This window comes from Artibeus jamaicensis, unplaced genomic scaffold (genome assembly GCF_021234435.1).
Source record: "Artibeus jamaicensis isolate MK-2021 breed Jamaican fruit bat unplaced genomic scaffold, CSHL_Jam_final scaffold_537, whole genome shotgun sequence".
NCBI lineage: Eukaryota > Metazoa > Chordata > Mammalia > Chiroptera > Phyllostomidae > Artibeus > Artibeus jamaicensis.
Window position 1 is genome coordinate 3446709 of NW_026522047.1, and position 13635 is coordinate 3460343.

General features: G+C 59.7%; 1 protein-coding gene across 1 annotated transcript in view; it reads right to left on the bottom strand.

The window, feature by feature from the left end:
- PRSS12 (serine protease 12) overlaps positions 1 to 9636 on the bottom strand; it is a 33951-nt gene extending 24315 nt beyond the window's left edge. The window contains exons 1-3 of the mRNA XM_037129906.2: positions 9129 to 9636; positions 2494 to 2632; positions 457 to 635 (exon numbers count right to left, since the gene is read on the bottom strand). Of these exons, the coding sequence (XP_036985801.2) occupies positions 457 to 635; positions 2494 to 2632; positions 9129 to 9627 (817 nt within the window). The 5' untranslated portion in view covers positions 9628 to 9636. The remainder of the gene's footprint in view (positions 1 to 456; positions 636 to 2493; positions 2633 to 9128) is intronic.
- Between the last annotated feature and the right edge of the window lie 3999 nt (positions 9637 to 13635).

The following is a 13635-nucleotide window of genomic DNA, read 5'->3' on the forward strand; positions in this document are numbered from 1 at the left end:
CCAGCCACTGGTCACCTCTCAGCCAGCACACAGTGTTACGGGGACCTCGCCCGAGGGAGCAACTGACTTTATAACACTCAGGGGGACCCTGGTACCAAGTTCCCATTTCCCCCTGTGACGGAACCTGCTCTGTTGGGGGTGCTGTATTTTGTATTTGGTTTCAGGTGATTTTCTGTCACAAGTGCATCGTGATTTTCCGTGACCAAAACAAGGGTATCATACACGGTATGTGACAACTCTGTGAGCTGAGATGAAATGGAAAACACTGAACGTGAGGTCAGGCGGGACTCGGGTTGTCACCCACGCCACCGCGAAGACTCGAATCACGGCTGCGGGACTCGAGGACTCGGACCTCCGTGGTCACGCTCCTTCAGGAAGGGGTGTCACCAGGGCACTTCGGCGCCTGGAGCCCTGCTGCAAACACAGGGACACAAGCACAGACACGCGTTTTCTTACCAGGGGAGAAGCTGCACCGGACCGCGGCTGCCATCCCCGGAGGGCACGGCCCGCCCCGCCAGGCGTCCCTCTCACAGAGCAGCAGGTCCTCCTCGTCCCCGCGGCAGCGGACGTCGCCCCAGTGGGCGGGAACAGGGCCCGGGCCCGAAAACGGGGTGTGTTTCGCTACCCCTTTTCTTCTGGAAACACAACGGTCGAAGTTAGGTGTCAAAGAGGCAGGCGCATTTTTATCAGATCATTTGGACTTTTAAAAATGGAAGGGACCCACAAAGGTGGATGTGAACGGAAGGGAAGCCCAGCTCGGCCAGTCCCCTGAGGCAAGCAGCTCGGTCAGTGTGGAGCGGCCAACGGCACGAATGGGCCTGCGCCACCTACGGCTGATTTTAGCAGATGGGCGCAAACACGGCGTCCGTGCAGCGGGAACTGGGCTGGCAGGAGCGTGTCCCGGGAGCTGAGACCGGGTTCCAGTGTGGCCTCGGCCGCAGGTCACTCTGAGCTGGGCCTGCCCAGGCTCCGCCTCCTGACCCGACAGGAAGGGGTCTGGGTGCGGGAAGAGGCTTTTACTGCAGCCTGCGGCCTAGCGTTTCCAAAACGGTCGCCGTTCCTGCACCCAGGAGACGACAGCCAGGGAGGCCGTGCGTTCTGTCCTATGCCCTCTGTGCACAGGACAGGCTGGCAAGCCTTTGAAACCGGTGGTGCCTAATAACACGCAGACAAGCTCTGCTTTTAGCGCATCTAGTCCACAGACGCTTGTATGTACAAACTGAGGTCGGGTTTTAAAGAGATGAAATGACCGTCTGACGAACACGGCGACTCTACAAACTGTCCTCACACAACAGCTTCCATCGGCCGAACAGCGGCTGCTGCAAGAGCAGCTGAAACCCCAGTCCTGAGCTGTTTGCTGGCCCCGAGGTCCTGCTCAGGGGTGGGCACTCGGAGGGGCCTGCGCAGGCTGGGCTGTCCGCGCCCCCACCAGCAGGCCTGTAGCCATGCGCCCAGCTCTCCTCCTCTGCGGGCCATGGCCTGGGAAGACTCGAGTCCCTCCCAGACCCCCTCCCTGGGAAGAAAACCACAGGCGGATGTGCGTGTGAGGGACTCTGGTCACCCGCCCACAAAGCGGCTCCATCCTCAGGCTGCCCTCGGGTCAGCATTCTTTGTAACTGACGGCTCACTGATAAAATCCTGATCAACATTCCTACATCCCACAGTCGCTGGGCTGCAGGCTCCGCCTTCTCCTCCTCCAGACCCAGACCAACCTCACTTCACACACTGTTACCTAATGAAGGGCGGGACCCTGGCGGCTGCTCCAGCAAAACCTAAGCCCCGCAGGCCCCCCCTGCACCAAGCACTCACTCCCCGCCCTCCACGTGGGGGGCGGCAGGAAGACCGGGTCCCTGCCGACCTCACCGCAGCCGCAGCCGACTCACCTCCCCTTCTGGGTCACTGTCCCAGATCCTCCCACTCACTGGTCATCAATGAGAAATATCTGTGAACTGCAAACTGCACCGTCTTTTACACCTGCACTGCTCACACCGAGACCTTTTCCTTGCTTTCTAAGGTCTCTGGTGATAAAGACCCAGGAGAACATACACACTTAGAAAAACTGGGGCCCAGGAACAGAACAACAGAGTAACAGCAGAAACAAAACCTCTGGTTGCAAACTGGAGCCTGTGCTCTGGTGCCGGCCCTTGGTCATTGCAGTGGGTGCCCAGGGCGGCAGACAGCCCCCCTCTCACCCCCCAGCGTGGGATCTGGGGGCGGCTGCAGGTAGCAAGTTAAAGCAAATGACAGTGACCTAGGGCCACGTGGCTCGGAGGAAGAATCACGATTAGAATCAGGTTCTGAGCTTCCTGGGACTAATCGTTTGCTTAGAGAGGAGGACCCAGAGATGCTTCCCCGGCCTAGGTCTCCAGGCAGTGACAGGGGAGGGCGGGGCCCCAAGCCCCGGGCCCTCCTTGGTAAGGGGGGAGGGGAGACGGGGCCCACCCCCTCCTCAGCTGCCTTGGGAAGGGTCTGGGCCAGGCAGGGAGGACTCACCCGGGCTGCAGCTGGTGGCAGACGACAGTGGCCCCGGCGTCATCCCAGCGACTGCTGCATATGGCCCCCCAGGCCCCTCCGGTCCACACCTCCACCAGGCCTTCCGACCCATCTGGGCCGCCTCGCAGCCGGACCAACCCTGGAGGGAAAAGAATCCCGGGGCCATTAATGGCAAGTAACGGGGACCTGCAGACCGGCCTGTGGGCCCGCCTGCCTCTTCAGAAGGGCAGCCTCTGCCGGTCACACGTGGGCTTCTTTCCGTGCGTGAGGCTGAGCAGGGGTCCGGGTCATCGACACCCTCGCCGCAATGCTGCTAGTTCGTCCAGCACTGGATGAAGGCCGTCGGGTCACCCAGGCAGACAGAAGTGCCACCGTAGTGACGACAGGTGGAACGTGGAAGCGGGAGCCGCGGGCTCCACCCCCCCACCAGGTGTTCCCGCACCAGCATGCACCTGCCGTCTCTGCGGGGGCTCAGCTGAGGACACAGAACAAACTCGGGGCGCTGCCTGCGACCTCGCTGCCGCGGGCTGGGCGCCGCCGTCTGCCATCGGATCCCCTTCTCCACAGGAGAGTAAAGCGCTTTCCCGTGTCCTCAAGTAGCATCACCTACAGACGAGGTCTACGGTCCCAAGGGCACACCTGGGTGGTGCCCCCGCCACCCCGGCCCCCATCTCAGCTCTGTCTCTGGACCACGCCGAGTGGACCAGCGCCGAGCTGCCTGGAAGTCTGTCAGTGCCACGTGGGTGGAGCCTCTGCTGTTCTAAACGGCCCTGTTTTTAAAACGCGTGCCCAGTGACAACGTGGGGTCTGAAATCCCAATCAGAGGCTTCAGGGCAGGAGCAGGCCCCGCACCTCTGCAGACCAAAGCAGGGGCAGCGGGAAGTCACGGACAGGGGGCCCGAGTGCCTGCGATGCGCTGGTGCAACACATTCCAAAGGGCCCAAAACCAGCCACCTGCGCCAGGCTGCGGTGTGACGACCACCTGAAGCTGCGGCGCACCAGGCCCAGTGTCCTTCAGATGCCTACCCGACTGCTCCTCTGGTTCCGCGTGGACACAGCTCCAGTTCTACACAGGAAGGTGGCTGTTTCAGGAGCTGCTAGACCAGGAACCCCCAAACCCCGGACAGCGCTGAGGGTCCCCGGGACCATGTTGTGGGTCCCAGTCGGCGCCCAGTGCCCTGGAGGAGGGCGGGGCGAGAGTCTCCCCGTCACAGCTGCGTGGGTTTTCAGTCTTCACAGCTGCCGTAACAGGTCGGACTCTGTCCCCGCAGGAGGCGTTGGAGTGCGGACCCCCAGGACCTGCGGATGTGACCACGTTTGGAAGCGGTCTCTGCAGAGATGACCAAGTTAAGACAAGGCCAGTTGGACTGGGCTCTACACACACACACACACACACACACACACACACACACACACATCAGATACTCACTCATCAAAGGCAACAGTAACCAGATACCTTATTTCTTCTTTAAAACAATGTTCACACTAATAGATAATACCATAACTCAAAGTACTTGTTGTATCTTTTCCAAAGTTAAATGCACTGCGGTGACGCGGGTTAACAAGGTCACACAGCCATCAAGTGAACTTCTTCTCTACGACACGTGGTCTGAACACCGCAGTGTGTCCGCCGCCCAAGGTCAGATCTCCTCCCCTCGCCGTGCACTTGGCCCCTTTCACCCTTTACTGCTCCGGCCCCTCCCCTCTCTCTGGGCACCACCATAACGTCTGTCTGTGAGTTTCAGTTTTATGTCCCAGGTGTGGTGAGCTCTTAGCTTTTTCTGTCTGACTTAGTTCACTCAGCTCGCCATTCTCCTGGTCTGTCCACGTCACCAATAACAGCACTGCATCATTTCTCACGGCTGAGCAGTGAGTCTTCCGTCGTATATACACACCACGTCTTCCTCGTCCAGTCCTCTGTCAAGGGGCACTGGGTGGTCTCCACGTCTTGGCCACTGTGAGCAATGCTGCAGTGACCACAGGGGTACAAATATCTCTGTGGATAAATGTTTTCGCGTGTTTTGGGTCGACACCAGCAGAGGGGTGGCCGGGCCAGGTGGTAACTGTAGTCTTACTTTTCCGAGGAGCCTCCAGGCCGTGCCCCACAGTGGCTGCACCGGTTTGCAGTCTCACCCTCACGGGATGAGGGTTCCTTTCCCCACAGCTGCTCCCACACGTGGCATTACCGTCTTGCTGATGGCAGCCACTCTGGCAGGGGTGAGGTGGTACGCCACTGAAGCTTTGACCTGCATTTCCCTGAGAGGTGGTGAAGCTGATCACCTTGTCCTGTATCTGTGGGGCATTTGTACGTCTTCCTGGGAGAGGTGTCTGTTCAGGTTCTCTGCCCATTTTTTATAGGTTTGTTTGGTGTTGGGTTGTATGAGTTCTTTACGTATTTTGGATATTAAACCCTTGCCAGAGCTATTCTTTGCAAATATCATCTCCTATTCAGTCGCCTTTCAATTTAGTGGGTATTTCTTATGCTGTGCAGAAGCTTTTTAGTTTGATACAGTCCCATTCATTTAACTTGGCCTTTATGTTGCTTATCTTTGGGGTCAAGTTCACAAAATCTTCCCTAAGACCAAGGCCCGTGACTTTCGTGCCTGTTCTTCCTTCTCTGTAATTTATTGTTTCAGACCTCACGCTGGTCTCTGATCCATTTTGAGTTATTTTTGTACGTGGGGACACACTGTAGTTTAGTTTCATTCTTTTGCTCGTGGCTTCCCAACTTCCCTGCGCCGTTTACTGAAGAGGCTTTCTTCTCGCCGCGGCGCTGTGGTTCCTGTGTCAAACGCTGTTTGCCGTACACTGTGAATGTGAGTGTGTTTCTGGGAAGCAATGTCTTTTACAATGTATCCGCCTTGGTCTGCAAAGTTAGACTGAGCTCAGTATTTAAAATGTAGCCAGGAACTGTATCAAATCTGGTATCCCTAAGAAATGTTTCTCAGCATCTGCCAAACAGAATCTAGATGCAGCCTGTTTTAGAAACAGCTCTCGGCGCCGCCACACGAGTGCCCCCCCTCTCGACACCAGGGGGACTAGAAGGAGCGCCACCTGCAGACACGGGTCCCCTCCCCCTCTGTCTCTCTGCGTTGGGAGATTTGAGGGGCAGGTAGGTGCCCACGTACACACCAGCACATGACAGAAGGTCGGAGCTATGAACCCTGCTTTCTGGTGACATCCCAGTTATTCAGGACAGGGTCACTTATTGCACCTGTTCCACCTCTTGGTCACCAGTCACCTGCAGCTGGTTCCACTTGCGGCTGTGACAGAGAGAACCTCCAAACACGGAGTTAAGCCACTGCCCCTTGGCCGTGACCCGGGGGATGGAGGTGACTCGCTTCCCAGTCAGCCGTGCAGCCCACTCCCCTCCCTGCGGGAGTGGGAGGAGCCAGGCTCTGTCCACCGCACCCCACACGGGCCAGGAAACAGCAGTGATGCCGATTGCTACACCCCACACAAGATGCCACACGCCTGATCCTCCCCTAGCAGGACCATTCCAGAATGGGGGCTGCCACGAGTCCACGGGGTCGCCCAGGCCACACGTCACTTAGGCGGGCTCTGCCACCGCCCGTGGCTTTCCCTGACAGTGACCAAGGGTCTCCAGCACCTACACCACCTTGACTGCTGGTTGGCAGGGCGCCTTCCTGGGACCCTCTGAGAACTCACCCTGGGAACTCGCTCCCCGGGCTGAGCCAGGGGCCTCTCCTGCAAGGACCCTGCACTGCGGACTGGCCGGGGCCGGCTTCGCCCTTCTCCTCCTCAGACGTCCGGCCGCTGGAGGGGCCCGCGCTGCCCGGCTCACCTGAGGTCCCTGCTGCCGACTCCTCCACCTCATCTCTCCTGATGCAACTAGACACGCGGCTCCGGCCCCCCGCTCACCTTCCAACGGAGGGGGTCTCACGGCTGTAAGTTTCCTCTCCTTTGTCCTTGTTGTGTTTGTGCAGGAAAAAGAAAAGGAGGAAAACCCTGGACATTTTTTAACCAGAAGAGACTAGGAATCACATGCACCAGACCAACAGGACTCCCGTCCGCCTTCCCCCCAGACCGGACCTCGGGCTACGGAAGGGCCTTCGGACCCCACGGGCACGCGCGTGTGCAGCTGCAGGACTCGAGCAGGACGGGCTGAGAGGTGAGCGTGTGACTTCCCTGTGGTGGCGCCGTGAGAGTCGCACGAGCGAACTCACGCGCACACACTCGTTAGCCCGGCTGTTCTCATGGGCCGGGCCGTCTTGGTGTGAGCTCAGAGCTGAAGGCCCTCGGGCGCGGGTTCGGTTCTCCTCCGGAGACGGGCGCCGACGCTGCTCCCTCCTCGCGGAGCCAGAAGCAGCCCCCAGTGTTTTCTAAAGCCCCTCCACACGCTGTCACCACGTCGGCCCTGCTCACGGGCCTCAGTGAGTGGAGGACCAGAGAGCCCTGGGGGGCACCACACGCCGGGTGTTTCAAAGCGATGAGCTACGCCAAACAGTGAAAATCAGTGACAGAACGGTCACCCCGAGTCCGTGAAAGTACCTCAATGGTCCCGTAGCCAGCGGTGCTGTTGCTGGTTTGGGGGTTTCACTCGGGCGGTGGGGGCACTCAGGTCCCACCCACTGGTTCCTTTCCTTTCTCCACTGTTCGGCCCCTTGCCTCTGGGAAGCACGTGTGGGTGTCCTGCAGGTTTGGGGCTCTGTCTAGGGGTCCAGCTGTGAGCACTGAGGCCTCTCGGGGGCTGCACTGCCACGAGGTTTGAGTTTCTGCTCAACACCAGGGGGTGAGAGGCGTCACAGGGCCAGCTACTCCCTCACTCGGAGCGTAAGGTCAGAATCAGAAATGAGTGGATCTAAGAACTACAGTACATTTGCACAATGGAATTCTGTGAGAAAGAAAGAAAGGAAGGAAGGAAGGAAGGAAGGAAGGAAGGAAGGAAGGAAGGAAGGAAGAAAGAAAGAAAGAAAGAAAGAAAGAAAGAAAGAAAGAAAGAAAGAAAGAAAGAAAGAAAGAGCTCCTACTCTTTGAGACAGCATGGATGGACCTGGAGAACCTTATGCTAAATGAAATAAGCCAGGAGGTGAGGGACAAGTACCATATGATCTCATCTTTAACTGGAACCTAATCAACAACACAAACAAGCAAGCAAAATATAACCAAAGACACTGAAATTAAGAACAATCAGTGACTAGAGGGGAGGTGGGAGGAGATAATGGGGGGAAGGGGGGAAGTGTTTCCAGGAACAACTATAAAAGCCACGTGGACAAAACCAAGGGGGGTGGAAGCAAGGGAGGGAGGAAGGTTTGTTGGGGGGGGGGGGGGAGTGGTGGGTGGTAAGTGCAGACAACTGTAATTGAACAACAATAAAACAACTTAAGAAAGAATCAGAGCAACAAATTGAGACAGTGTCTCAACTCTAAATCACTTTTCTTCTCTCTGCACGTGAAACACAGAACAGGCAAACCGTCAGTGCGTGCTGAACAGGCATGAACAAGCTCTCACTGAGAACAGCTTCTCTCAGCAAACGCTGAGGCCGCGTGGGGATCTCTGCTCACCACAGCGGCATCTCGCGGCCGCATTGTCATTCCGACCACGGCCACGGCCACGGGCAGAGTGATGACTTCATTCTGTGGGATGAAGGGAGCTGGCCTCACCCTCCTCCAGCTCTCCTTGAACTCGAGCCCTGATGCAGCAGGAGGACAAGCAGCCCATCAGCAGGAGGAGAGTGGGGTCCGTCCCAATGCCCGTTGGGACACCCTGCCCTGCAGCTGGGGGTGGGGAGCTGCCAATCAGTTTTTAGAAAAATTTACGCTTTGAAGGACATGAGGTTTTGTTCTGCAGCTACTGAAAGAAGAAAGCCTTCATATTAAACAAAATACGAGATCACTCGGAAGCACTGTTCTAAGGCTGATTATTCACCTTCATTAAGTCTGTTCACGGGACACCCGCGTTACCGCAAAGCCAGAGTGTCGTCCGGCTCCCTCTCCGCGCCTGCGAGTCCCGCTTTTTCACGAACCACACGCACAGCCGAGCAGCACCCCCCCCCAGAGCCCCACCGGCCTCATGAGGCTGCTCCTTCCCCAGGGTCCTTCCTGTCTCCGCCCCCTTCCCACTCTTCTCCTGTCTGGGAGGGGACACTGACCACCCTCTGCCCCAGGACGTGAGCATCATTTCCACAGGTTTTCTCTCGGCTCAGAAATTTTGCCACACTTTTTCAGATAGAGGTCAGTGAAGGAAGTGAAGCAAGTGTCGCACGTTTTTCCCAGTCGGGTCGTGGGGAGGGTGTCCTATTACATCTAACATCTCCCTTTCCAGAACGCATGACTAGAAACTACCTCCTTTGCTTTGCCTCTTTTGTGTAAACATCGAAACGCCCTGAAGGCGAGCTCATCTAGATAGAGAACACTCGTCCCCAGTGCGCGTGGGCGAGCACACACACGGTGGCCAGGCAGGGACAAGCCCACGCCCAGGCACGCAGAGCAGAGCCCAGCACGGAGCCCCCGGCCAGCCCTGACGACCACCCACACAGCGCACCTTGTGAGTTCAACGCCAAGGTATCCCGGCGTTTGCCCGGTGACTCAGTGCTGCCACCATCCCCTGGGCACCGCGACCCGGCAACCCCCCGACCCTGCGCCCGCCCCAGTCCTGCCGCGGAGGCCGCTCACCGTGTCCGCAGTCACAGTAGCCCCAGTCCGCCTGGCCCCGGGCGTTGCGGAAGAAGCACCAGGGCCGGCCCGCGCCTTCGGGGCTCCGGCAGAAGTTGTGGCGCTGCCCTCGCAGGGGAGCCCAGCCCTCCGGGGGCGACCGCTCCAGCGGGGATGGCACGTCCACCCAGCGCAGACAAGGGGCGCCGAAGTCCGTCACGTTGACCCAGGGCCCGCCAGCAGGGCAGTCCCCGGGGTGCGGCCGGGATGCGCGCCCCACGTGAAGGGGGAGCCCGTGCTGCGCACCCGGCGCCGGCCCGGGCCGCGGGGCGTGCGCCCGCAGGGACGCGGGCGGCCTCGGAGGCCGCTGCAGGGGGGGAAGGTAGTAGGGAAAGCGGGGAGCCGCGGGGGGCGGATGGCGATGGCGGTAGTGGAGGGGGTACCCGAGGACCGGATCGGAGCTGACGGCTTCAGGGAGCGCCCCTAAAATCAGAGCCACCACCAAGCGGACAGGCGTCATGGTGCCAGACCAGCGCGGTTTGGTCCATGCCGCCGGCTCCTCGGGCCCTGAAGAAGGGGAGGAGGGGCGGGGCGGGGCTCAGCGTCCCCGGAGCCCCCGGCCCGAGCCCCCCGCGGCCCCCGCGCTGATCGCCTCCCCTCCCCACGCGCCTCCCCGCCGCGGCTCGGGGCGCTGAGGTCTGGAGCTCGGCTGAGCGCTGGCCGGACGCCGCCCAGGTAGCCCGCGGCCGCACGAGCCGCAACGCCGCCGCCCCCAGGCTGCCGCGCGGACTCCGCTCGGTCCCCCAGCTCCTGCTGTCCGCCCGCCGGGCCGCCCGCCCGAACCGTCCCTGGCACCGTGCGGGCGACAGTCCCGCTGCCCTGAGCCGGCCACGGCCCCCGCCCCGCGGCCCTCTCTCCCCCGCCCCCGCGCCGGCCTCCTGGCCTCGCACTGCCCAGGACGGCGCGGACCGTCGACAGGCCCCGGGGGGCAGTGCTCGGGCCCGCGAGGCTTGTTGAAGCCGCTTCACTGACTGAGACCCCGCTCGGCGTGGCCCCCCGGCTGCCCACGGCCGCGGCCCCACACTCGGCGGTGGACGCTCAGGTCCCGCGCAGCCCGGGGAGGGAGGGGCCCGAGCCTGCCCGCCTCCTGCCGCCCCCTTTCCTCCCGGTGCTCGGACAGCTCCGGCCGCGCGGTTTTACTGGGTCCCCGGGAAGCCCCTTAACGCCCCGTTTCCTCTCTAACCGAAGACGCCTCCGCGCCCCGACACCTGCCCGGCTGTGCAGGGCAGAGGCCTGCGGCCGAGCGCGCCGCTGCCTCCCCAGAGCCGGCCGTTGGTAGCTGCTCTGCGCTCGCCCTTAGTCCGCGGGGCCCCGCGACAGCCCACCCGCCCCCCAGAAAAAACGCCTTAGGGTCTCAACAATCGCGGGCGCTGGTATCTGAGGGCGCCTCGGGCGGGCCGCCGCGGCCGCGGGAAGGTGACCGCTCACCGTGGGAGCGGGGCGGGCGGGGCGGGGGTGCGGGGCGTCCTGCCCGGTGTCCGCTGCTCCGGAGGCGAGTCCGAGCGGCGCCCGGCTGTTCGCGTTTAACCCAGGTCTCCGGTGCAGAATGAATGGATTCCCTGCACCCAGTTCAAGTCATCCGTCTTAGTTTAACTTTTGCAAACAATCATATGAGGGTTCTGTGGTCCTTTGAAAGAAATAGGTGATTTCACCTCAATTCTCCGGGAAGAAGTGTGTGTTTTCAGGTCGTTTCACTCCAGGCGCCCCCGCCCGCCTTTGGGTTTTTCACAAACAGGCGCCGGGGAACATGAAGCAACACCTCTGTGTGCGGAGGGGGTCTGGCCTGCTGCAGCCTTGCTGGCCGGTGCCGGGCCCTTGATGTCACAGGTGACCGCTCCGGGGGGAGGCACCCTCCCCACCCACCAGCCTCGCCCTGTCCCTCACACCCGCCCCGGCCCCATCTTCTCAGGCTCCAGGACAGTGAGGGTGACCCCACCCATCACAGAAAGCTGGCCTTCTCAATCCCATGTTAAGCTCGTGTGATAGGTTATGTGGCCACAAATAATGTTCTTGGGAACCCTCACGTGTCCCTCCTGCCTGCTTTTCCACGGGGAGATGCGGTTGGTCGTGTGCTCGGTACTCACAGTTCGCTCCGCCTGCTGGGGCGCCAAGGGAACTGCGGCCCAACACAAAGCCGTAAACTTACTTAAAACCTGTTTTCTCATCAGTTTTTGTGCATTCACTGTGTGGCCCAAGACAACTCTCCTGCCAGTGTGGCCCAGAGGCGCCAAAAGGCCGGCAGCCCTGGAGAGCCGGGCGTGGTGATGCCTGCCACACTGAAGGCGGGTGGAGACGGTCTGTCTCTTCCCCGTGAGCAGCATCAGCAAGGCCAGCTGTCCCTCCCCCGAGGCCCAGATCCCCGTGGAGCTGATGCAAGGTCCCGGGAAGCTGGGGGTCTCCCTGGGGCTGCTGGTTTCTGTCTTTGCCCCCCCCCCCCGAGCCGGGCTCTGCCCTCCCTCTGCCCCCCTTTCCCTGATTCCATCCTGAGGGGACCTTCCAGAGCCTGCATGTCCCTCATACAAGAGGGGCTTGAAAAGCGGTGGAGCACCTCCGTGACCGAGGGTGGGGGCCTCGGTGGCCGACCCGACCGCAGGGTCGCAGTCATTGGAGCATTTGAGAGCCAGAGGGACAGGGAGGTGGCACCTCCGATATCTTCACTGAAAAAATGGAATAAAAAAGTGACATAGATAAAACTCATTGGACTAAGAGGCTTACATTTTTAAATAAAGTAAAAAATAGTTAAAACCTCTGTGTGGGAACCCAGGAGTATCAGTACATCATTTAGTCCTTAGAGGTAATACTTTATTTCTATTTCAGAGGCTCAAGAACACTTTAATTTGGCCTAAATTCCTTTGCTTCGCCATTTAAAAGACAAAGTTCGCTTTCACAAAGCAGCTGAGATTTCAATTAACGACAGGTTATTTACTGGACCCCGGGACCCCAGGTACGTACGCATTGCATGAGAGGGTTTGTGACAACTTTTCCTGACTGGCTCCCCTCGTCCGCCTTGTGAAACCGGGGCTTCTGAACCCCCCGCGCAGGGAGGCAGGGCCATCCGCCTCTGTGGGCACTGAAGCCAGTGTGGCGTCGGCACAAGGGGACAGGTGGACCAGAGGCCGTGCCGTCTGCTGGGCCTGCGCAGTGGCCAGCACAGCCTCTGTCACTGCTCTGCACGTCAGGGTCTCGCTGGTGCTCCTGGGGGCTGGTAGGCAGCTCAGGGCCGGGAGGTGGCCGAGTGGGGTTTGGCCTCAGGCCTGTTGGCGGCCGGTCCGTGGGCCGTCCCCCAGGGGATAGCATGTCCCCACTTAGCTGTCACCGCCACCACACAGAGAACATTACCTACTCCTGGAAAGACAAACCGAGTGAACACACCAGCCAGGTCCCACACGAGTGCTTCACAGAAACCCTCCCACGCACTCCTTGTGGCGGTTAGAGGGGCTCAGGGGGGCCGTGTCACCCTCGCAAGGGGTCAGCAGAGCAGCGGGCTGCCGGGAGGGCCGTGAGCACAGACCCTCCTGCACCCAGAGCCTGGGCTGGCAACTGCCCGCTCCCCATCAGGGCTCGCCCACCTGACAAAGTCCCAGCCAGGCCAGGCACGTAGCTCAGGGGCCAGCAGGGGCCGCTCCTTGGCTGTATCACCATGGGGTCATCTGCGTCTCGGCAGGTCAGCTCTGTACCTGAGTGCGTGCACACGTGAAGACCCACCTGATAAACTCAGTCACCAGACCCTGAGAGCTCGGGTCCCTGCAACCTGCTTTCCCCAGCTGTGTGGCTGCAGCTCACGAGAACTGGGTTCTGGCCTCCCACTCGATAGAGCTTCGGGGGCAACGCGGTCTCCTGGGACCCACACAACACGGTGTCCCGAGTGTCTGCACTGCCCTGCTCACCGCCAGACCGATGTGGCACGCTGGTTAAATGCCGTAAACTTTGGTGTTCTTTTTTCAACGGGACTGTAACTCGTGCATTATAGAACTTGGGAAGGAGTAATATGTATCAAACGAATGGTTGACAGTGTGATTAGTGCGGGAACTTGAACATAGCGTTCCGTTAACGCCAGCTCTTGTTGCTTAACCTAAGTCGTCAGGTCAGTTACTTCCACTCTCCCGCTCTACACTGCATGTGGCTGAATGAACTCGGAATCCGCGCAAGGGTTCAGCGGGCGGGCAGATCGGAGGGAATCAGGATGTGTAGCTTGCCAACACCGATCCCATTCAAAACCGAGACCATGGCGTTAAAGAATTATCCTCTTAAAACTGATGTTGTTGCTCAGGTTTCTGCGTTGTCAGTGTTTAAAGTCAGCTCTTCAAGAGATGTTTCTTAACAGGTGTATTTCTTCTTTGATCACTATATACCCTGTTGAGCTAGTTATATTCCAAAAGTTAATGTCATTCAAAACCATTGTCAATTCTTCGAAACAATTTACCTACAAGTTTCTAGAGACAAGCTTCCCAGAAGACATGTGCGTTGC